This window comes from Pholis gunnellus (assembly GCF_910591455.1).
Source record: "Pholis gunnellus genome assembly, chromosome: 12".
Classification (NCBI taxonomy): Eukaryota; Metazoa; Chordata; class Actinopteri; order Perciformes; family Pholidae; genus Pholis; species Pholis gunnellus.
Window position 1 is genome coordinate 685,603 of NC_136539.1, and position 25,821 is coordinate 711,423.

Consider the following 25,821-nt stretch of genomic DNA (forward strand, 5'->3'; position numbering starts at 1 on the left):
CATGTGTTGATCACAGTTATCTGGATCAAAATGTTTAGTGTCGTTGGCTATGAACTCAAGCAGGGACACAGGAAGGTCCTTTCTGGTGAAGTGGAGACTAAGCTAGCATTGTGGAAAGGAGGCTGAACAGGCTAGCCCTTAGGAGGGATGAACATGGATGAATATGTGTTGCATCAGTGGCTAAGAAGAGCACAGGGCAGGATATCTTCTCAAAGGTAAACTACATATCTCCTTAATGTCAGTGTCAAAGAGATCAAAGTCAAGTAGCTGTTATAACTGTCTCAGTTGAGGTTGAGTAGCTGACTTCATTCTCAAGGGCTTAGGGTCAGTAATGAATTGTTCTCATCTTCTGAGTGAAGAGAGTTAACATTTCATCAAGGGAGGATGAAATGTTAACTCCCTTTTAGTGTGGTGTTGTGTGTGCTGGTCAGTAGTAGAGATATTTTTTTCAGCATCCTTAAGTGAAGTGCTTTTTGATGGGAGTCCGATGTCAGAAACCTGTCATGATGTTATATAAATGTAAAAATATATTTAACCACATTTCTGTTATTATAACTTAAATCCTTTTAATTTTAGTGTTAAGAAACCCACATTACTCTATCAAATGTTTAAAGAAAATAGCAAAGACAAATATCAAACACAAGTTATTACAATAACTTTGTTCAATGCTTAAAATCTTTGGTGCGTTTGCACAATCTCACGTGAAGTATTTCATGTGTTGTAAAGCCACGTTTAAAGTCTTCAATGTTCTCAATACATTTCCATGTCAAATGCAGAGTAACCAGCCAAAGAGCTGCTTCTATGACTGTTTAATTAAGTATCTCATAATTATGACTTTCTATCTCATCATTTTGACTTTCTAGCTCATAAACATGACTTTCTACCTCACAATTATGACTTTCTATCTCATAAACATGACTTTCCAACTCATAACTTCGACATTCTATCTCACAACTTTGACTTTCTGGTGGATTCGCGGGCCACATAAAATGACGTGGCGGGCCGGATTCGGCCTTGAGTTTGACACCCCTGCCTTAAGTCATAACAAACTCCTTTCTGTCGAGAATCATTTCTCCGGACGTTTTTTTTCCTCCGCCTCATCAGAAGGAGGCAAAAGAAGTGTCTAATCGCGTTACAGTGGGGGAAAAAAGTATTTAGTCAGCCACCAATTGTGCAAGTTCTCCCACTTAAAAAGATGAGAGAGGCCTGTAATTGTCATCATAGGTACACTTCAACTATGAGAGACAGAATGGGGGGAAAGAATCCAGGAAATCACATTGTAGGATTTTTAATGAATTAATTGGTAAATTCCTCTGTAAAATAAGTATTTGGTCACCCATATACAAACAAGATTTCTGGCTTTCACAGACCTGTAACTTCTTCTTTAAGAGGCTCCTCTGTCCTCCACTCGTTACCTGTATTAATGGCACCTGTTTGAACTCGTTATCAGTATAAAAGACACCTGTCCACAACCTCAAACAGTCACACTCCAAACTCCACTATGGCCAAGACCAAAGAGCTGTCAAAGGACACCAGAAACAAAATTGTAGACCTGCACCAGGCTGGGAAGACTGAATCTGCAATAGGTAAGCAGCTTGGTGTGAAGAAATCAACTGTGGGAGCAATTATTAGAAAATGGAAGACATACAAGACCACTGATAATGTCCCTCGATCTGGGGCTCCACGCAAGATCTCACCCCGTGGGGTCAAAATGATCACAAGAACGGTGAGCAAAAATCCCAGAACCACACGGGGGGACCTAGTGAATGACCTGCAGAGAGCTGGGACCAAAGTAACAAAGGCTACCATCAGTAACACACTACGCCGCCAGGGACTCAAATCCTGCAGTGCCAGACGTGCCCCCCTGCTCAAGCCAGTACATGTCCAGGCCCATCTGAAGTTTGCTAGAGAGCATTTGGATGATCCAGAAGAGGATTGGGAGAATGTCATATGGTCAGATGAAACCAAAATATAACTTTTTGGTAGAAACTCAACTAGTCGTGTTTGGAGGAGAAAGAATGCTGAGTTGCATCCAAAGAACACCATACCTACTGTGAAGCATGGGGGTGGAAACATCATGCTTTGGGGCTGTTTTTCTGCAAAGGGACCAGGACGACTGATCCGTGTAAAGGAAAGAATGAACGGGGCCATGTATCGTGAGATTTTGAGTGAAAACCTCCTTCCATCAGCAAGGGCATTGAAGATGAAACGTGGCTGGGTCTTTCAGCAGGACAATGATCCCAAACACACCGCCCGGGCAACGAAGGAGTGGCTTCGTAAGAAGCATTTCAAGGTCCTGGAGTGGCCTAGCCAGTCTCCAGATCTCAACCCCATAGAAAATCTTTGGAGGGAGTTGAAAGTCTGTGTTGCCCAGAGACAGCCCCAAAACATCACTGCTTTAGAGGAGATCTGCATGGAGGAATGGGCCAAAATACCAGCAACAGTGTGTGAAAACCTTGTGAAGACTTACAGAAAACGTTTGACCTCTGTCATTGCCAACAAAGGGTATATAACAAAGTATTGAGATGATCTTTTGTTATTGACCAAATACTTATTTTCCACCATAATTTGCAAATAAATTCTTTAAAAATGTGATTTTCTGGATTTTTTTTTTTCTTTCTCATTTTGTCTCTCATAGTTGAAGTGTACCTATGATGAAAATTACAGGCCTCTCATCTTTTTAAGTGGCAGAACTTGCACAATTGGTGGCTGACTAAAACTTTTCATGACTATTTAGCTCAAATCTCATCCATTTATAAAAGACATTATTTTTCCCTTGTATGGCACGTTGTTTGCTTTCCGCTACAAAAGTTTGGCTCAAGATTTCATTTTGGGATTGAGCCACCTTTCTCTTTGCCCTCTCTTTTCTTTCTTTTGGCCATATACCTATTATCTTCTCCACTCTATGAATAGATTACAACAATTAAGGGTCTAATGTTGATTTTCTATCCAGGCTAACAGTTCATTCAAGTCTTTAGTCTGTAGCGTTGGCCAGTAGGTGTACTACCTGTATTTCCACTATCTCAAATGTGTTGTGCTTTTTAAAAGCATCATTGGCAATGCCATATCCCGTGTGATTTCCTTTTACATCTCTGCAGCTGCCAATCCTTGATAACAAGGTGCCACGTCTTGTTCTACAGCATCTAGCTCAGTGCTTTAATTTGATAAGGGTTGGTTCCCTGTAGGGGTTTCTTGCATCAACACCGCACTTGCCAAAAAACTGCTTGTTTTGCCTCATACAAATTAAATGGTTTACTGTTGTCGGGGTTGCCTAATGATACAGGTCTCCTTTATTGGCCGGGAAAGCCCCCTCGTCTGCCTCAGTCCACTGTAAGTACACATAATCATCTTGTCCTGTTGCCTTAATCATTGCTCTGGTAAATGGACTTGTACTTGGCGCCTTCCTAGTCTTCCAAACACCCAAAGCACTTAACACTATATGTCAATCACCCATTCATACACTGATGACAGGGGCTACCATGCAAGGTGCTACCTGCCCATCAGGACTAATTAACTCATTCATTTCCCACACATACACCGAAGGCACAGCCTACAGGAGCAATTTGGGGTTAAGTGTCCTGCCCAAGGACATCGACATGGACTGGAGAATAGAACCACCAATCGTCTGATTGGAAGACGACCCGCTCTACTTCTCAATTCATTGTTTGAGCTTTCAGCTTGGTTGGGTCTAGTTTTTCTTCGAACTAGTTGCCATATGACTGTTTTGTGTTCTCCGATGCCGATTTCATTAGCTACATTTCCAGCCACCACTGTTGGGCAGTTTAGCACCAATCAATATCTCTTCTGTGATATGCTTACCGGCTAGGTGCATTAGCAGGGCTTTGATATCCGCCATAGACTGATTCCAGCTGTACTTTCTGCCAGTGCAGCGATCCATCTGTTGTCCCCTTATGTGAGTTCAGGTAGTCTATTGGCCAAGCCTACCTTGTCCAAAATCAACCATGGAACATAATGTGTATAATCTGGTTTTGTTAGTAATGGCATTTGCATGCAAGGTGCATTCAAGCCGTCGAGTCTGTCATTGTCCTCAAGTTCAATTAGATGTAGTTGCTCCTCATTACAGTTTGATTGTCTCTTTGTTGCCAGGCTGCAACATGGTTTGGGGTGTAGCTGGATCTGTGGCATTTTCCACTTCTGTGGTGCTTACACCCTTCCAATCAGCTCTCTGCCATGTCCTTTCTTGATCTTTGCACATTTGTTATTTAACAGATTCTCTTTTTCCCATCGTAATCACTTGTATTGCTTTTCTGTCTTTTCCATGGAGATGTGAAACTCCTTTGATTTGCTGTTATCTTTTTTTTTTTTTGGGCAGTCCTGCTTTTCTTTCTTTATTTATTTATTTTATTTTGCACAAGTCAAACAATGAAATTTAAAATAAACAAACATAACAGAGATAAATGAATATCACAGTGCAGGAAGAGGCAGAAAGCCAACTGGGCTTATTTGAAGCCTCCACCTATATAATATTAACATTTTACAAAATTACAAACAAAGTATGAATAAGACATTACATTACAACGAAAGAAAGGAAGAAAGAGAAAGATAAGAAAAAAATAATGTAGTTGTGTCGAGTGTGTGCGAGCATGTGTGTGGATGTGAGAGTGAGCCTTGTCCTGTGTTTGTTCAGTGATGTTGGATTATACACCTGCAGTAACTCATAAGCAATGGTAATACAAGTCCCTATGAGTGAAACGACTGTAAATGTAATTTAGCAGCTAAAACAAGAAAGACATGAACACTAATACATAAAAGACTGTTACAAGACCGCAATTAGATGTTCTTTTAGGCACCCTTTGAAACATTTTATAGAGGGACATTTCTTAGTTAGGTGGGAAAAGTCATTCCATAATTTGGTTCCCCTAAATCTTATTGAAAATTGACCTCTGCTAGTCAGTAATTTAGGAGGATGAAGATGTGAAGATTGACGAGTTGAGTATGAGTGAACCTGTGAATTAAATTTGTAGTAAGTCTTGAAATGATCAGGAATATTCCCTTCACCTGAAAGTATCTTATAAATGAAAACACAAGTTTGAGAAATATTGATGTCATAAATAGTAAGAATCTGCAATTTCTGAAATAGAAGAGCAGAAGATACAGGTAAGTGTGACTGTGATCGGGTTGCGATCCTAACAAAACGTTTCTGGAGGACCAACATTTTTTGCAGAGAAGTAGGGAAAGTACTTGCCCAAACTATATTACAATATGAAAGATATGGATAAATGATACTGTAATAAAGAATAAGTAGACAGTCTGCAGAGACAAGATGTCTAACCCTACTTAATATTCCAATAGATTTGTTTATTTTTCTACTAACACAGTCAATCTGTTTACTCCAACTTAAACTCTCATCAATAATAATTCCTAGGAATTTTGTAGATGACACTTGAGGCATCTCAACAGATTAAATTTTAATTTTAGATAAATCCTTAGAGTATGATTTTTTTGCCACTGAAAATAATAAAATTAGATTTTTGGATATTCAAAGATAGTTTATTTAATTTGAACCATGTAGCATAGGCAGTTGAACCAGCATTAACTTCCATAATCAGTGAATTGAAATTTGAATCAGAGTAACATCATCTTTTCTGCTACAGTCTTCCTCATCATATGAGCACCGGTCATCCTGTAACACTTTCTTTGCTTCTGCTGTTGGTGCACCATATCCATAATCATCATGGGATCTCTTTTGTGTATTTTCACTAGCTAATGATCTGTCATGGTCATGTCAAGTCTCATTGTCTGTTCCTGGCTTTACCATTGTTTCTCTAATCTTTCCTCTCAATGATTCTAACTCCATCTCTCCATGCAACTCTATTCCATGCTCTTTTTCTGACTCCCTGTCTCTGCCAGCCCCTTCAGCCTGTACTACTGGATACTGGCTTGCTCTGAATGGGTTGTTATCACCCAGATATGGTGGTGGATCAATGTGCCATAGTGATGAGTCAGGTTTGGGCCCCATTGTGGTGTCATCTAACTTTTCCTTCATTACATTGACTTTTTCCTGACATTCTGCATTCACTCTTTCTTTCAGCTGTATGTGTTTGCTTCATGTATGAACTATCCTAATACTTCATTCTCCTACTGTCTTTTTCCTACCATTTTGTCACTGTTGGAGGCCTTGTGATATCTAATGCTGGCCTCCACTGCCACCATTTTTGGCCTGTAGCGGTTCTTTTGTTCCACTTTTTCATGCACAAATGGTCTGGATATTGTTTTATGATTCACATTACTGGGGTGGTCTTTCCATCCTTCTTATATTTGTAGTCTGGGTTAGGGTTAGGCTAACCCTCTCAAATGTATTAATTTGATTTCATGTTTATTTTAGGGTTGAATACATATACATAGAGAATTGCACAATTATTCAGCGCAGTGTAGTGCTGGGAGGTATGACCAAAAATGAGTATCACAGTATTTTGTTAAGATTCTGGCCGTTTCACGGTATATCAAGGTATTTTTTTTTCCTTGACTGGGTTTTTATATAGGTTTATAGTGGCTTACTCTACTGTACAGTATAAAAAACATTTTAATGTCATGTATATAGGGTTTGCTTGGCCCCACAAAATGTTACAATATATGAATGAATCAGAATGCATGAAACAGTTGCAGAATGTAAACAATTTGTATTGTGCTAACTGCAACGTAGTAAAAACGGAACTTAAAAATAAATAGATATGCCAACAACTTGAACATGACAAAACAACATATTTTAAGATAGTTGTATAAACACTAAAACCTGACCTAAATACTCAAAGTATTTAAGTATTCAAAGAGATATTTCTGAAACGTTCTATTGCACAAGTAAGAAACAAGCCTAATATTCATTCACATTATCCTTCAAGCCAAGGTGTTCAAGAATTTAAATGGCTGTTGCTCAGTTATAATTTCCTTGGTTCTCCATTTATCAAATAAAACATTAAAAATTGTATTTGCATTAATATTAGAAAAGTGGGCGACTATACGTAGCTCCGCTTCCAGCTTGCTTCGGTGTTGTTCGTATAATGTTGGGATAGCAGTTTGGCTGAAGTATGCGACATACCTTGAATCCAGTGTTTTAATCATTGCTCTGAATCTTTCTCGACTGTCTGTAGCGGGACCATGTCCTTGCAGAGGTGGATCGTTATTGAGTTCGTATGTCGCTCCACCGCTTGCTTTTTCACATTCACTCACGCTAACGTTACTGTATGACAGCCACGAATCCGACGGCCGTCATCACACTCTTGGTATTCCAACACATGTTTTCTGCTGAGGTGATGGAGTAAGTTGCTCGTGTTACCACCAGCGGCAACAAGAGTGGCTCGACAAACTGGAAGTGTTTTGGTTTTAAAAAATCCGACATTTTGCCAAACAGCAGACACAGCTCCTCTCTTGGGCACAGACTCTATCGGTGCATCTCCGGTCTGTCTTTGTTCATCCTGCATCGCTCTGTTCTGTTCTTTAATGTAGCGTTACTGTAGCGACGGAGCCTCTCCCAGCTGTTAACAGACTGTTGTGCTAGCGGGCTAGCTAGCGAGCTGTACCCAGCATGCCGTTCGACGGTGTAATTTTATAAATATAAAATTATTAGTGTTACAAATTGTTTGTGTCTCAAACTGTGGTGTTGTGGTGTTGTGGTGTTTTGCCCTGTTAAAGAGTGTTAGTTGTGGGTTATTAAGTGTTGTGTTATAAAGTTCTAACCATGATTAGGGGTCCCTTTCAATACACTCTACACAACTAGCCGTCCGACCGTAGCGCCCTTCGCGGCACACAGTATATTCTGCTGCCTGTTGAAGAGTTACAGCTGTTGTTTCGGCTATGCGGTGTATGAAAAATCAATATCATACTTTAAATTAAAACCTAGTGCTGGGCGATCGCCCAGCACTAGCGCAGTGTATTACAGCATTTTTAGCTACTGCTAATTTCCAGTGCCCGTCTCTAGATGGGCCTTTTAAAATAACTATAAAACTGTGTCATATTTGTAGTGTTATTGGGAACAGCAGTACAACTTGCAGACATAGTCATATACTGTATACACCTTCAGACACATACAGACATATACACATCATACATATACCCCCACATACACAATTAAATAATCATTAAATGATTGTGTTGAGTTGTCCACTGTCCGAGATAATTATGGTTCTGATCTTGAGTTCACGTACCGTTTTTAAATGTACTCCTACTAACGAATTGTTTACTTTTGCATCAGATATCATAGTGATATAATGTATAGATTTTGCGACCCGTAGTTCTTTAGTTACTTGTTTTCAAAGTTGGCAAAGCATTTCTTTGTTAATTTCTTGGGTTGTATAAGACTAAAAATACTGAAGTGCATTTCTGGAGATAGATAGATTAACTTCTAAACATTCATTTGAGACGTCATAATCAAACTCAATTTATGTACACTTAAACCACCTTATATAAACAACCACTCCACGTCCTCTTCTGGTGTTTCTATCTTTTCTAAAACATCTATACCTGGGCACGTCAATAATGGTAGTTACAACCTTGCTATTAAGCCAACTTTTACTGAGGAATAAAAGTCCAGATTTGAATCCAACAATAGGGCTTTGATTTTGTCACATTTCGGGAGAAGACTTCTAATATATGGATGCCCTCACCATCAGTTAGTGGCTGTGTGGCCACTAAAATTCAACCAGTGCCAAGTCTAGTGCCGGGGGTTTAATCTCATCTACTAGAGCTGTCATATTTCCCTTAATGCATGCAAAAGCATACATTGCACCGCCAGTTTAATATTTTGCACCCTGAGTTAAAATTTGAAAAATGACAAAATATACAGTATCTATCATTCCTCTTTTCTATGGGCGACTCCGACTCAGTGGTAGAGCAGAGTCGTTTTTCAATCAGAGGATTGGTGGTTCGATCCCCGGCTCCGCTAGTCCATGTCGATGTGTCAATCGACATGGACTAGCGGACACAAGCTGTGCCTGCGGTGTGAATGGTTGGAGTCCTGATGGGCAGGTGGCACCTTGCATAGTAGCCCTGTCATCAGTGTATGAATGGGTGTGAATGGGTGAATGATGACATGTAGTGTTAAAGAGCTTTAAGTCACTTTAAATTAAATTTTTTTATAAGCACTCATGATCTTAAAAACAGGATTAAGAAGTATTAGGCCACTGACTGTGCCTGTCCTGTTACTGAACATGACTAAACATTGGTTGATTCAATTTGCTGCTTGTCTTTTTTATGTGACATTTCTTATGTTGTTTTTAACTGTTTATGCTGTTTGTTTAAAGTCTGTTGGTTGTGCTTGTATATGAAACTTGTATGCTGCTGTCTTGGCAAAGACTCCCTCAAAAACATCTCAGTACGAATATATCCTGGTAAAATAAAGGTTATATGAATACATTTTAAGAAGTTTTAGTAAAGTGGAGTAACCATTTTGATTTAATGCAATCGTGTACGTGTACTTGTCTTATTTGTGCTGTACATAAGCATTTAAAAGTTAATTATTTGATGTATTTTTTTGCTTTTTTTCTTGCTCTTTGTGTCATGTTTTTTGATGAAATCTGGACATAAATACGCTTTTGAAAACAGTTGCTGCAGAACAATAATTTTTGTGATACCATAGAATGATACTGTGACAATATTGTCCGTGCTTCAGTTCATATTTATGTTGGCCATGTCCTGCATGTCACCCTACTTTGATTTAATTTTGTTAAATTCATTTTTTATTCAAAACCAAAAGCCAGTCAGATGCTAATCATCCATTTTGTGGTGGAGGATAAGATTGCAGCTTGATTATCTGTGACCAGTTCTGTTTCTCTCTCTGTGGTGTCCTGTAGCTGCTGCAGGCCAGACTAGACCACACAATTGACCACTTCTCTGTTCTTCCTACAGGCCAAAAGCAACAGCAACATACAGCAGAACCGAGTGGTTCTTAGTGACCTGGACCCCTGGACCAAGTACTGCGTCCAAGTCCAAATCATCACAGAGTGGAACCCTAGCAAGCCCAGTGCAGCTGTTTGTGAGAGCACCACAAGCGGTAAGTGTCTCTTGCTAGATTTTTATCAATTGATTTATTTGTAAAAGCACATAGGGTGGCCTGCCATACATCTTTGAATCCACCTGTGACTTACACCACCACTTAAAATGATTTGATTACAATAAAAAACTGATGTGAACAGGTTTCAAGCCATGCTAAAGGCAGGACTGGAAAATAGATCTACTGGATGGTTGGTAGCCCACTTTGCACAAATATGAATGGTTCCCAGACAAAAACCTGACTTGCCTCTAGCCCCATCATCAGGTCAAATGTTGTATTTGTTTATGACTTAATACCTGCAAAGCTCATGACATTCCCATCAGCCTCACTTTGTCTTTGGCGCTAATTAATACATGTTAGCGTGCTAACATGCGAAACTAAGATGATACTAATGATAAACATTATACCTGCTGAACATCAGACTTTACACTAAAACAGTAAATAGGAAATAATACTGAACATGTTCTCTGTAGCGATGACCTAAGTAGCTAGCCGTAGTTGAAAATGAAAGAAAGAGTTAAAAAGCTAAGAGAAATAGTTTTAGTCAGAAAAAGTGTTGTTGTTGCTGCTGCTAACCTGACATATCGTGAGTTGAAAGGGACATTTTCAAAGTTCCATTAAGGTTCATCTTCATCTTCTGTGCTATTATGAACAGTTGTCGAACAGAAGAGAAGTGAACTAAGAGCTAAGGAATTATATTTTTACATGCAAGTACTGCAATAGTTCTGTGTCACAACAGCATTTCATTCAAACCACCACTGTGTTACAGCCTTACAGAGCCACGAGCATGACTGACTCTTAGACTATATCTAAAGTTATCTCAGTGCCAGATCCGTTTAGCTACCCTATTCATTCTGCACGTACCTACCCTGTAAGCAGCCCCTACTCTGCCTCTGATTGGCTACTGACTGCTAAACGCTAATGTTAGCCTATCTATGATGCTACCCGCCACTTCAACCTAGACAGGCCCGGTAGGAGTGATTCAAGTAGCTCAAGTCTTTGACCCGTACTATGCTACCCAGCTGGAACAACGGGTTTATAATTTTCGTATGCTATTTCATTGTGTAGATTTCAAATATTGGATGTTTTACAAAAATTGATGGAAAATCCTTAATTGGCCTAATTGGGGGCTGGAGCTCTCTCAACAGACCGGTTCAGTGCCTGAAGTGCTCGTGCCCTTATTCACTTGCTGGCATGTATATCGGCCGCTATCAGCAATACCTTGCTCCATAATTTTATTTATTTATTATTTTTTTAAGCATGTTATACTGCGTCAGTTTTTATTGTCAATCTTAATGTTGTATTATAGATAGATAGATAGATAGATAGACGGACAGACGGACGGACGGACGGACGGACGGACGGACGGACGTGTCCCAGTCAGGATGTTCGTACATGTTATGCAGCAGGATAAAGGGAGACATTCTGAATTTCTACAGTGAATAAAGATTACACACACATTGATACATGTCATACAAGGTGCCACCTGCCCATCAGGATTTAAACACATACTCATTCACGCACACTCGCACACCAATGGCACATTCTCGGGGAGCAATGTGGGATTCAGTATCTTGTTCTCTTGGACATGTGTACTGGAGGATCGAACCGCCGCGTGACCGTTTCTCTCTCAAGCCAATAAAGAGACAATAATATGCATTTATTACCTGCAGTATTAACTATTGCAGTGCCCTACTTTCTGGTCTTTCTAGAAAAGAATATATCTGAACTAGAAAATTTCGCAAGAAATTTTGACAGTGTGGCTTCTACTGCCCGAAGACGTCGCAATATACACACACGCCGATGTTACCGTTAGTGTCGTTCAGGTTCAATTGAGATAGAGCTACTCTCTTTTCTGCATTTTAGATTCATACTCTTGGATTGACAGTCCACAAATGGCTCCCGTCATTTCTGTACTGGACATATACATCTTTGTTTGAGAAGCCTTTGGAAATGATGGGAGCGTTAGCTCCCATCATTTCTGTACGAACCTCATTCTGAGATTCATGTTAAGATACAGTTAATCTATGGGGCTTTTATTTTGAAAGGGTGGGACTGGGTGGGTGAGAGAGGGGGAGAGGAGACATATTCATAATGTTTGACACAAACACAGAGATTATTAAATGACAGGCTTCATCACAAGTATTCCAGTTAGGATTCACTCTGTGGGGCTTTTATTTTGAAATGGGGGGGGGGGGGGGGGGGGGGGGGTTCGAATGACTGTATGACAGAGAGAGAGAGACAGAAAGATAGAGAGAGACTGAGTGAGTGAGTGAGTGAGACAGGCAGACAGACAGACAGACAGACAGTGTGTGTAGAGAGACAGACAGAGAGCCTGCGTGCGTGTGTGTAACTGGTTGCCATGGTGCCACCTGGTGTTAGAGGCAGACTGATTAAGAAACATTACAGTAAACAGTGATTTTTAACAAAACTCCTGCCTCCTTTTAACAAAAAGCAGGAGTCTGAGTGCCAAAATATGGATACCGTGAGAAAGATAAGACTCTGCCGAACACGCTGATGTGTTTATTATGTTTGTGGTTTTAAAAATGTGAGCTCCAGAGCAATATACAAAAGTGGTACCGTCTGCTTTCTTTGAGAAATGAGTGGTCAGATTGTGTTTTTCAGAAGATGTTTTTGCAGAAAGATTTAACATTGGTCTCTATGGAGCAGACCGTTGGTTTTCCTCTCAATTAAGTGATTTTCTGCGAAATGTGTAAATCTGTGGAATTCCATAGTCACCTTTATACGACAACGACAAGATTAGCTACTTTTACATCCAAAATTATGCATGAAGAGTGAAAATTGTTGAGTCGAAGGCAAAAGACAAATATTTTTTTCACAAGAATCTCAAGCTCCTCTTCACTCTAGCGGTGACATCACGCACTCTAAGCTGCGCAATACACACCCATTATAAAGTCGGAAACAGACCCAAATTGTCCTGAAACTTAATCTGTGACTTCATGAAAACTGTGCTAGCTATCAAAATGTCCTGTTTCTTTATTGTTGGAATGCTTTTAAGCATGCTTTTAATTATGCTTTTAAGCATTCCAAGTATTGTTACCCTGTTTCTCTTTATTGTTGGAATGCTGTTAAGCATTCCAACAATATCCTGTTTCTTTATTGTTGGAATGCTTAACAGCATTCCAACTATTGTTATCCTGTTTCTTTATTCTTCCTTATTTTATATTTCTTCCGTACGTTTTTTCAAACGCTTCTGCTCCTTCATATTTTAAGCTACAGAAACCGTTCAAGTATCAAAGTGTTCAGCTCTTTCAGGAGACGGGTGCTATATCTCTTCATATTTCTAATATTTAAACTTTTTGAATTATTAAGCATTTTGCAATTTGTTTTTTGAATGGGTTTCTATGGAGAATATTTTCAAATACTTCAAATAATTCTTCAACTTTCAAATCCTTCTACTTCCTCATACGTTCAGCTACAGACACAATTTCAACTTTAAAATACTGAGAAAATCTTAAGCTATTATTGTATGTTGTAATCTGTTAGATATCTTTTATACTTTTTGAACTGTCCCATTTGAACTTTTATGATTTTTTCAGTCCTTTTCTGCCTTTATAATGGGTGTGTATTGCGCAGCTTAGAGTGCGTGATGTCACCGCTAGAGTGAAGAGCAGCTTCAGATTCTTGTGAAAAAAATAGTTGTCTTTTGCCTTTGCCTCCACAATTTTCACTCTTCATATATATTTTTTAGTTCTTGAAGTAGCTAATCGTGTCGTTTTCGTACACAAGTGACTGTGGAATCCCACAGATTTACACATTTGCAGAAAATCACTTAATTGAGAGGAAAAACTTACTTTCTGCTCCATAGAGATCAATGTTAAATTTGCCCACTCATTTCTCAAAGAAAGCAGACGGTACCAGTTTTGTATATTGCGCTGGAGCTCACATTTTTAACACCACAAACATAAAAAACACATCAGCGTGTTCGGCAGAGTCTTATCTTTCTCACGGTATCCATATTTTATTGATTAGTCTCATGGTTTTGGTATAAAGGGCATCTGTTCGACAGGTAGTTTTGTTGAAAATCGCCGTTCACTCTAATCTCTCACACAGGTGCTCCAATCACCATGCACCCAAGCACACAGGTGTTTCTGTGAGCTCATTAGTGATGGTTATAAACATACAGAGGCACTGAGACACACACGCACACATGACTTGGAGATATGCGTGATGCTGCTCAGCCAATCAAATATGGGTATTCTGACAAGTTTCCTGATTCCAGTGAGATGTACACACACCATGACACAAGTGGGCGAGACGAGGAAAGACCTGGCAGAGCAGGACAATAGTTACTTTAGCTGTAAATGTTAAAACATAGGACAATCTCCAAATGAGAAGGATTGCCAGAGAGATCAGAGTGTCTGTCTGTCTCTCTCTGTCTGGTTATCTCTCTGTCTGGTTATCTCTCTCAGTCTGTCACTCTCTCCCTATGTCTGTCTGTGTCTCACTCTCTCTGTCTGTCTCTCTACGCACATGACATGGAGGGATTGTTAGACCTCCTGTCTGTCTCTCTCTCCCACTCACTCAATCCATCTAACTGTCTGTCTGCCTGCCTGTCTCTCTCTCACACTCACTCAGTCCATCTAACTGTCTGTCTGCCTGCCTGTCTCTCTCTCACACTCACTCAGTCATCTAACTGTCTGTCTGCCTCTCTCTCACTCAGTCCATCTAACTGTCTGTCTGCCTGCCTGTCTCTCTCTCACACTCACTCAGTCATCTAACTGTCTGTCTGCCTCTCTCTCACTCAGTCCATCTAACTGTCTGTCTGCCTGCCTGTCTCTCTCTCTCACTCAGTCCATCTAACTGTCTGTCTGCCTGTCTCTTTCTCACACTCATTCACTCAGTCTATCTCTCTCTTTCTCTCTCTTTTCTGTGTCTCTCTCTCATACAGTCATTCAGGTCTTAGAGATTTTGAGAGGACTTTTCCCTTTTTTAAGCTACAGAAACCGTTCGACTATCAAAATGTTCAGCTCTTTCAGGAGAGGGCTGATATGACTTTTCATATTTGTAATCTTTAAATCTTTTGAATTATTCAGCTTTTTGCAATTTTTTTTAATTGGATATCTATGGAGAAAATCTTCAAATCCTGTTAAACTTCTTCAACTTACAAAGCCTTCTTCTTCCTCATACTTTCAGCTACAGACACCATAGTTCAACATTTCAACTAGAAAGGTTTTCAGCAGTTTAAATGCTTTCGGACTTCAACATTTTTCAGACAGTCTCCCATTTCTGTATTTTCAGCAATTTGTAATCTTTAAACTTTTTGAATTATTAAGCTTTTTGCAACTTTTTTTGAATGGGTTTCTATGGACAATATTTTCAAATCCTCTTAAACTTCTTCAACTTTCAAATCCTTCAACTTCCTCATACTTTCAGCTACAGCCACCATTTCAACTTTAAACTGTTGAGAAAACCCTGATCTATTGCCGCATAATTCAGCTTTTTGATATCTTTTATACTTTTTGAACTGTCCCATTTTAACTTGTATGATTTTTTCAGTCCTTTTCTGCCTTTATAATGGGTGTGTATTGCGCAGCAGAACAGGCTGCTGGCACACAGGTGTTCGTGATTAAGGTAATCAGCAATGTTGATAAACACACAGGCTCACAGACGCACGGGCACACACACTTCTCTCCCTCTATCTCTCTCTGTCTCTCTCATTCAGTCATTCAGGTCTTGGATACTTTTAGAGGACCCCCCCCCCCCACACACACTTATTCTATAGCTACTAATACTTCTACTACTTATAATACTTCTACCACAACTTCTACTACTACTACAACAAATATCACTACTGCTGACATTCTTTAAGCCATAAAAAAACATTCAAATATTAAAATGTTCCGCTCTTTCAGGAGAGGAGTGATATGACTTTTCATATTTATAATCTTTAAATTTTGAATTATTAAGCTTTTTGCAATCTTTTTTGAATGGGATCTCTATGAAGAAAATCTTCAAATCCTCTTAAACTTCAACATTTAAAGCCTTCTTCTTCCTCATACTTTCAGCTACAGACACCATAGTTCAACATTTCACCTAGAAGGGTTTTCAGCAGTGCAGTTTAAATGCTTTCAGGCTTCAACATTTTTCAGACAGGTAGTCTCCCATTTCTGTATTTTCAGCAATTTGTAATCTTTAAACTTTTTGAATTATTAAGCTTTTTGCAATTTCTTTTTAATTGGATATCTATTTTCAGCAATGTTTTTGCAGTTCAATTCAGCTTTCAGCATTCCAACGCATTTTCAGCAGGAAATGCATTTTCTAGTTATTATTATTATTATTATTATTAAGCCCGCAGGATTACAGTCAGTGTGCTTTGGCACAGGCAGTTTTACTGCCTTTGTGCCACTGTTCTGCTCCGACACAATGTTGACTCTGTGTCGTGTATTGGGCTTTGCAGTCAGCTAAACTCTTCATCATACTCTTCCTCCAAGGAACAGACCAGCGTGTTGTATATGGACAGGTTTAATATGAAGAAGTGTGAAACTACAAAACAAACATACAATCACATATTAGTTTTGATCAAACTTAAATACTGTGTATAACAATACTGGAAACGTACATTGCTGTGCCATCTACATATCTTCATCAGTTACATGTTGCACACGTCATCAAACTATTTCTGATTAGAACCAACTAACAAAATAAACCCTCAGAAATACCTAAAGCTATAAAAGTAAATCATACTCACTGGCATTGCCACTCAGAGGGTCAGAAAATGCAGGATGAATGAGGATACTATTGCACAATCACTTGAATATAACGGAGTCATGTTGTCAACAAACCAGGAAAAGGAATCGGTTACTTCCTGTCACATGTGCCACGCATAGTAGGTGAACACTGCAGTATCTACTCCTAACACTAGGCGGCAGTATTTGAACAGTGTGAGCGAAAACACGTAATACCATAACGTAACACTAGGTGGTAGTAATTCCTTCAAATAAAATACAAGTCATTACACTCCCCGCCTGGCATCAGTGGTGATGCCAACCAATCATCTAGTCTTCTGGGGACAGAAGGAGTATACACTCTGTGATAGGTCTGAAGAAGGTTTTGATTACTTTGTTTCTGACTACTTTGATCTCTACTTTTCGGACAAGTCCATCTTCACTTGGTAGAGCCTTCACAATAACACCGATCGGCCATTCATTCCTTTTTGCTTGATTGTCCATCAGAACAACATCTCCCTCCTTAAGGTTTGGCCAGTTGTGAAACCATTTCTGGCGGCTTTGAAGTGTGCTCAGGTACTCTTTCCGCCATCGAGCCCAAAAGATGTCAGCCAAGACCTGAACTCTCTTCCACTGGTGTTGGAACATATCACTCTTGGTGAAATCTCCAGGAGGAACTTCAGGGACCCCTTTTTTCTGAGTGAGAAGAGTAGAAGGGGTCAAAATAAAAGGTGCTTCTGGGTCGCAAGAGACAGGCACGAGTGGTCTTGCATTTAGGATAGCTGAAACCTCTGCCATCAGAGTTGTAAGGACTTCGTGGGTCAACTTTGGATTTCCAGCTTGCAGGAGCATGGAATCTAGGATACGTCGAGCTATCCCAATCATTCGCTCCCACACCCACCCATGTGGGATGAATGGGGTGGGTTGAAAACCCACTGACATCGCTGGCTGAGCAGGTAGTCCTCAACACTAGCCTCTCCTGGGTGCGGATGGTCCAACTTCAGCTCCTTGGATGCACCGACAAAGTTTGTTCCACAGTCCGACTTCAGTTGTTTTGCAGGTCCTCTAATAGCAAAGAATCTGCGGAGAGCGTTGATGAAACTGGAGGAATTCATACTCTCTATCACCTCAATGTGAACTGCTCTCGTTGACAGGCAAGTGAACAGAACAGCCCATCTCTTACTGTAGGCTTGTCCACCTCTGGTGCGACGTGCAGCTACCTCCCAGGGACCAAAAACATCCAGCCCAACATATGAGAATGGGGGATCCATCTGCAAGCGCTGTGAGGGTAGGTCTGCCATCTTTTGCTGCTCCATCCGACCCCGTAATTTCCTGCACAATACACATTTGTGTATAACGCTACTGATACTTCACTTGCCTCCTACAATCCATAAACCACTTGATCTCACAGCTCCCTCAGTTATGTGCCTTCCTTGATGCTTCACTGATGCATGGTGGTGACGAATGAGCAACAAGGCCACATGATGTTTGCCCGGAATAAGCAGTGGATTTGCCTCGTGACTCTGCAGCTTAGCCTTTGAGAGGCGTCCTCCCACTCGAAGCAAGCCATCAGAATCTACGATTGGATTCAGTTTTTGAAGAGAACTATTGGATGGTAAGTCTTGTTTTGCATGCAGACACTTGATTTCCTTTGCATACTCCTCATGTTGCACACATCTGATGACAACATGCTCCGCTTTGACTAGACCCTCCTCTGTGAGCGCCTTCTTACATAAGTGCCATCCAGTGCAGCTGCTGTCATCCTTAGACTTTGCATAGCTGTGAGCAATGTGACGAAGGTGAGCTACCACTTTCACTAGAGAATCCCATTTGGAAAAGTGCTGAAAGCGTTGTGTTCCTAAAGTTCCTTTTGACACTGTGGTAGTGAGCGTGGTCACTTTAGGGCGTATTTCAACGTCCGACTCTGGGTTGATGAGCTTGAATTGGGCCCTTTCTTCATCTGTAAAGTTCTCATTTTTCAGCAGGAATGCTGGACCAGACAGTCAATTAGTTTTAAGCAGGTTACATGCAGCCACTGATCGTGAGCCATGGTCGGCTGGATTGTGCTCGGTGGGAACATGCTTCCACTGCTCTGGCTGAGAAGACTGTTTTATTCTTTGCACACGATTGTTGACGTATACGTAGAATTGTCTTTTTATTATGAATGTATCCGAGCACAACCTTGCTGTCAGTGTAGAAGGTAACTGTCGATATGCATGTCAAGATCTCGCACTATGATCTCAGACATCTCTACAGCAAGTACTGCAGCACAGAGTTCAAGTCGGGGAACAGTAGGCTCTAGTGCAGGAGCTAGCTTGGCCTTACCTAAAACAAACCCAACTTCACTTTGACCAGTCTCCTGGGTGACCTTCAGGTAAGCTACAGCAGCTATAGCTTTTACAGAAGCATCTGCGAACACACAGAGCTCGCTGTACTTGGCTTGTGAAATGGAGAATGATACATATGTGCGAGGCACAAACTGCTCTTTAAGATCTTGCAGAGAATCTTGCCATCTTCTCCATTCATCGTACATGTTCTGAGGCAAGGGGCTGTCCCATTCAAGGGCACTGCTGCTGAGTTCCCTGAGAAGAAGTCTTCCCTTGATTGTCACAGGGGCCAGGAAACCTAACGGGTCAAACAGGCTGTTGATTGCTGAAAGCACTCCACGGCGTGTAAAAGGCTTCTGATTCTGTGGAACTTGGAATGTGAAGGTGTCAGAACTGACATTCCAGCTGACTCCCAAGCTACGCTGAACTGGAATCTCATCTTCCGACAGATCCAAGTCTTTAATGTCCTTAGCCCGGTCTTCAACGGGGAAAGCATTCATCACCTCCAGTCTGTTGGATGCGATTTTGTGAAGGCGAATGTTGGATTGAGCAAGCATTTTTTGAGCTCTTTGCAAAACATCAACAGCTTCGGTTTCAGTTGGAAAAGACTTCAGAGCATCGTCGACATAGAAGTCCCTTTCAATGAACTGCACTGCATCACGACCATACTGCCCTTCTGTTTCCCTTGCTGCCTTTCTCAGTCCGAAGGTTGCTACAGCTGGAGAAGGTCGGTTACCGAAGACATGTACTCTCATGCGGTAGTCCACTACATCTTTGCTGAGGTCGTTGTCTTTGTACCAGAGGAATCGCAGCACGTCTCTGTCTTCCTCTTTGACGACAAAACAGTAAAACATTTGTTGTATGTCGGCTGTGATGGCCACTGGTTCCTTTCGGAAACGGAGGAGGACCCCTAAGAGGCTGTTATTAAGGTCCGGTCCTGCAAGTAACACATCGTTCAGCGACACTCCTTCGAACTGTGCACTTGAGTCAAATATCACACGTATCTGTCCAGGTTTCTGTGGGTGGTAGACTCCGAACATCGGAAGGTACCATCTTTCTTTTCCTTCTTTTATTGGTGGTGCCAGCTCTGCCTGGTTACTATGCAACATCTTCTGCATAAACTCAAGAAATTGAGCTCTCATGTCTCCTTTCTTATCCAGCATGCGCCGGAGAGACTGAAGCCGTTTGTGGGCGTAGTCTCTGTTGTTTGGAAGAAGACGCCTGGGTACACGAAACGGCAATGGGGCAACCCAGCTATTTGCGTGGTCTTTGATGAAGCCTTCCTCCATCTTCTGCAAGAACATCACGTCTTCAACTGATGGTGCTAACTGGTTGTCCTTGTCAGTCTGGCAAAAGACAGTTTCTCCTAGTTTTTCCAAAATTGACTCTGAAGCAAGAGCTGAGACATTCAGCTGTGAGGGAATAGCTCTTGGAATGTTCTTGAAGCCAAGTTTCTCCTTCACATTGATGTGTCTCAAACATGGGGGACAGAGGCTGGGGCGTCCGCTGTTTAAGATGTGTGTTTTCATGACACTAACTTCTGCTGGCTTGTGAGTGTTGTCAAGACACACGTCACCTACAATGACCCAGCCCAGGTCCAGTTTCTGTGCGTATGGGTCATTGTGTTTTCCATTTAACTGCTTTCTCACCTTGTGAACTCTCAGTAGGTCACGCCCGATGAGCAGGAGGATTTCTGCATCTGGATCCAAGGGTGGTATGTGTTCAACTATAGGCCTCAGATGTTGGTGATGCCAAGCCACTTCAGGAGTAGGTATTTCCTCTCGGTTGTTGGGAATAGCGCTGCACTCGGTGAGGGTGGGAAGAGAGAGACTAATTGTCTTATCAATGGCTTCCACAGTGAAGCCGTATGCTCTTCTGCCTGATGTTTCCACAACCCCAGCACAGGTCTTCAGAGTGTATGGTTCAGGTGTGTTATTGACATTGAACATGTCGAAAAACTCAGCTTTTGCGAGTGAAACATTGCTTTGTTCATCCAAGATTGCATACACCCCTTTGATGTTCTGTCGCTGGTCCTGAGAGAAAACTTGAACAAGGCAAATCTTAGAACAGGATTTTCCTGAGAAGCTACTTCCACAGACTTCTGTGCACATGGTTGTCGCATCTGGCTTGTCTTTGTCTTCCTCCTCCCCACCATACTGTCTAGGGGCGCCGAAGGTGTTGACTGACTGTGATGGTGGACCTGGATGAAGAGCGGATAAGTGCCTGTCACTTCCGCATTCAAGGCACTTGATGGCGATCTCACAGTTTTTCGCCTGGTGAGTAGAAGATGCAAGACAGCGGTAGCAGATGTAATTTTCCTTAATAAACTTCTTTCTGTCCTCCAGAAGCATGTTTCTGAAACCCTTACATTTTTTCAGTGGATGCGGCTTGTGATGCATGGGGCACATCTTGTTCAAATCTTCCACTGACTTTTCGGTCTTTGATTTTGCCTCTGCAGAGACATCGGTCTTGTGTACAGTGACTGATTGCTTTGTATTGGAAAAGCGTGAGAGACCTTCTTTCTTTGGGATGGAGTAGTGAGAAGCAGTAATGAAGCTTGGATCATTCCTTGCTTTGGCTTCCTTCCTTACAAACTCAGAAAAGAACCAGAATGGTGGAAATGTCACTTTATGTTCTTCTTTAAATTTTGACCCAACCATTGTCCACTTGTCTTGCAGGGGAAAGGGAAGCTTTTCCACAATTGGACCTATTCCTCTGGAAGTATCTAGGTAACTTAAACCTGGTAAGTACACATCAAACTTTGCAGTCTCCACTTCAAGCAGCAAATCTCCCTGTTCACGGAGCTTGAGGTAGTCTTTGGTGCTTTGTTTTGGGAAATTCTCTAGTTTCGTGAACAGCGACCTCTCTATCGCCTCGGGAGAACCAAAGCATTCTTCTAGTCTGGACCAGATCATTTTTAACCCAACAGATGGCTGACGACTGTTGACTCCCTTAATTCTTCGAGCATACTCCACCGACTCTGGGCCCAGCCACTTAATAAGCAGACTCACTTCTTCACTGGCTGTAAGACCCAGTTCTGCTATGACGTTCTGAAAGGTGGACTTCCAGCTGAGATAGTTTTCAGGTTTGTCATCAAACTTAGTAAGTACTTCTGTTACCAATTGTCTCTTTGTCAGAAATCTTGCAAGCTCGGTGGTTGCGATGTTATTGGCAGTAAGTTGTGGGTTGTTTATCTGTTGAGAATGTGGACCATAAGATGAACAACGGTGTTGCTGTTTACTTGTATCTTCACTCTTAAATCTTGTTTCAACATCCCCTGCTGGTGAGAAGCCAAAATGCCCCTCTAATGCACTAGGGTGAGTTGATGTGGACTGCCTTGTAGGCTTCCAATGCTGGTGTGAAGCTGTGACATCATCATGCAGCACATGCATATCTGTCCTTTTTTCAGCAGGCTCCATGTTGGAGTGCAGAGTTACATATTCACTAACCTTCTGCATTGAGTTTGTTTCCATAGGTAAAAGATCGAAACCTTCACTTTTTTCTCCCGTGTCAAACCTAGCAGCAGCAGATTCCATTACCTCTGCTTTTGCATTAGCAGCTTCAGCTTCCCTTTGTAGTTGAAGTGCATCAAGAGTTGCTTCTAGGCGAGCCTTTTCTAATTTAATTTCCATTTCTTTCTGCGCAAATGACGCTCTTGTTTTCGCAGCTTGTGCTTCTGCTCTTGCCTGGGCTGCTGCCATACTAGCCCTGGTTGATGACCTCACTGATGATCTAGTACTCAGCTTTCCTGAAGATCTTGAAGAATTTGTAGAGTGGGCAGCGAGTGACCTGGTCTCCTCTCTGTCTTTTTCTGTAATCTCTGTGCTCTCCATGTTTTCCGCAATGTCGGATAAACTGACGTGAGGGAAGATGGAGTGACTTACTTTACTTTAATTTGTTGCTATCCGTTGTTGACTTCTGCTCCCTCGCAGAGTGCTGCCATTTCACTGAGCCACACTGAACTACAATTACTACAAGATTTGCTTTGAGAGTATGAACCCTCAGGTCTTCTGTAGTAGCCTTTTATTTATTCCTAAAGTTAACAAAAACCCATGGTGAGGCATTCTTTTATTTCACAGTCCATGTCTCTGGAACAGCCTTTTTGAGGACCTAATGGCAGCAGAAAATGTTGGTATTTGTAGGAGGGAGACGTACCTTTTTGGTCTGGCTTTTAATTGAGTTGTTGAATGTCAGAGTTAAAGCAGGGGGTTCGATCCCCGACTCCTCCAGTCAACGTCAAAGTGTTCTTGGGCAAAACACTTAGCCCCAAGTTGCTCCTGATGGGCAGGTGGCATCTTGCATGGTAGCCCTGTCATCAGTGTATGAATGAATGGATGAATGATGACATGTAGTGTTAAAGAGCTTTGAGTGGTCGGAAGACTAGAAAAGAGAAATAAAAGTACAGTCCTTTTACCATTTATTTATCATTCTAATTAGTTATTGCATTTGTTGTGAACGACGATGATGACCTCATCGACCTGCTCCACCACCACACTCCATCCCGTCGGCTCCGCTCCTCTGATGCCTCCTGTCCCTTCCACTCAGGACCAAGCACCAGACATGGGGCGACAGAGCCTTCTCCATATCTGCCCCCTCCCTCTGGAACTCTCTCCACAAACACACCAGAGACTGCACCGATCTTTCCATGTTCAAATCCCAAATCAAAACCCACCTGTTCAGAACTGCTTTTACTGTGTGACCAATATTGTGTGTTTTATGTTTTTAGTGTATAGCTTTTTTATATGATGATTTTAATGTAAAGTGTCTGAGTATTCTGAAAAGCGCTCTATAAATAAAATGTATTATTATTAGAACTGAAATGTGATAATAACAATGTTGACAAAAAAATCTTTAACCTTAAAATTTTAGGTGAAACACTTCTTTTCAGAAACTGCTCTTAGTTACTTAACTACAATTTACCAAGTGCCTGGATAGACTCACAACTGGGGGTCAATCTTGAAACTCAAACCAATTTATGAAGTATGACCCCCGTAGGGACTGAGTCTCCAATGTTTTACTGACATATACAAAGATAGCACCATGCTATGTGGCCACTGAAAGTACTTAACTAAATCTCAGGGGTTATGCGTTTGACTCAATGTTGTTAGTAGAGTATGTGGAGGACTCAACAAGTTGATGATTCACACGTGTTGGAAATCTCAATTGACTGTCCACCTTAGTGTAAACTTCAGAATGTCTGGATAGGAGTAGTGAATGAGTAGTTGTGTGTGTGTGACTTTGATGTTCCAAAATGGCCAATCACATTTATAAGTGTAATATAAAAGCAGCATTAGACTAGAAGAAGAAGATGGCTGATAACCTGCATCTGACTACTGTAGATGATGGTAGCAGTTAAAAAGAACGTGTTCTATAGAATGTGTTTCACTTCAAAAGTCAGGTCAAGTCAGCTTTATAGCCTTTTTATCTCTGTCATTTTCAGAAAATCAGCACTGCTTAACTTGCAATATGTATGTGTGGTTGCTACAGAGTTAGCCACGGCATGAAGTAGTGCACTGGCATGTACAGTATGCTACAGTAGCTGGTGGTTACAGCAGGGAGATCAAATGTGCATTTGAACTTCTGGGGTAACTTACTTATTGACTGCTAGAATTAGGCTGACTAGATTTACTTTCCTCTGCTTGGCTGCGCTGTGTTCTGTGGCAGCTAGGTGCTGGTAGCATATGTCTAAATAAAAACAGCAAAGTAAGCAACTGCAATGTAGATTCTAAATGCAATACTTGAAACAGTGAAGCTTCTGATTTTTCTAAATTGTTTAGTCTTTTTAACTTTATGGCACTCTTTTTTAACTAAACTGTTTCTTTAGTTTTCTTGACAGTGGTAAATAAAGTTGCACCCGGGTGAGTATATGCACACAGCAGCTGGTTGGCTGTGAAGGTATGAGGAAGAGTTTATTATGGACGAATGGTTCAACCTCTGGGCTCTTGATTAGGAGAATGGGGTTCAAGTCCCATGAGAAGTCTGTCGTACACTTCATCCACTTATTATTTTAAGTTTTTTATTATTGTTTTCAATTTCCACCTGTAGTTTGGTTAGGTTTAGGCAAAGAAAATACTTAAATAAGGTTTTGGAAAAATATGCAAAGCCCACTGTAAACTACATATACACATCCATTATCTAATGTGTGCTCAGGTGGGGTGTCTCGGTCTTGCTCTATACACCAGGGTGAAATAATCTTCCCAGCTGCTAATAGTATTGTTGGCTTCTGACACCTGGGTGCTGGTAGCATATGCTGAAATATTAATTTTTTTAAAGTAAGCAACTTCAATGTAGATAATCTGAGTATAAGAGGACAAAACATTCAGCAGCTGTCACGTGTTGAATTGTGCAGTGACTGATTCAAAGTGCACAAGTACATGAAAACTGGAAAGATACAAATGACTTCTGCTGTTCTTGTCTGATTGTGTTGCAGAAGAAGAGGCTCCGTGGGTGGCAGCTGTAGTGACGTTTGGCATCATGGCAATGTCAGTGGCTCTGGTGGTGATTGCAGTGGTTTATCGGAAACATATTTCTCACTTTCTGTGTCCAAAAGATGCACTGCCTCAGCACTTCAAAGAGGTGTGTATGTGTGTCTGCATGGCATTGTGTGTGTACAAGGTTGTTTGTATTCACCTTCAAACACTGTCGAGTCTTGGTGCATGTGGCAAGCAAAAAAACATGATTACCTTGTATGTGATGTCCACAATTGCCATACTGATTTCCACTGTATGCATGTTAGTATTCATGCAGATATTCATGTTTCTTGTAGTGTTTTACCTTCTTTTGTCTTTCTTAAAAAGGT

The 25,821-nt window shown here is 41.1% G+C and overlaps 1 protein-coding gene across 1 annotated transcript in view; it reads left to right on the plus strand.

The window, feature by feature from the left end:
• The window catches only part of LOC306704321 (interleukin-10 receptor subunit beta-like), a 48,814-nt gene that overhangs the window by 17,503 nt on the left and 5,490 nt on the right, over positions 1 to 25,821 (plus strand). The window contains exons 5-6 of the mRNA XM_079170615.1: positions 9,862 to 10,006; positions 25,453 to 25,598. Coding sequence (XP_079026741.1) covers positions 9,862 to 10,006; positions 25,453 to 25,598 — 291 coding nt within the window. The remainder of the gene's footprint in view (positions 1 to 9,861; positions 10,007 to 25,452; positions 25,599 to 25,821) is intronic.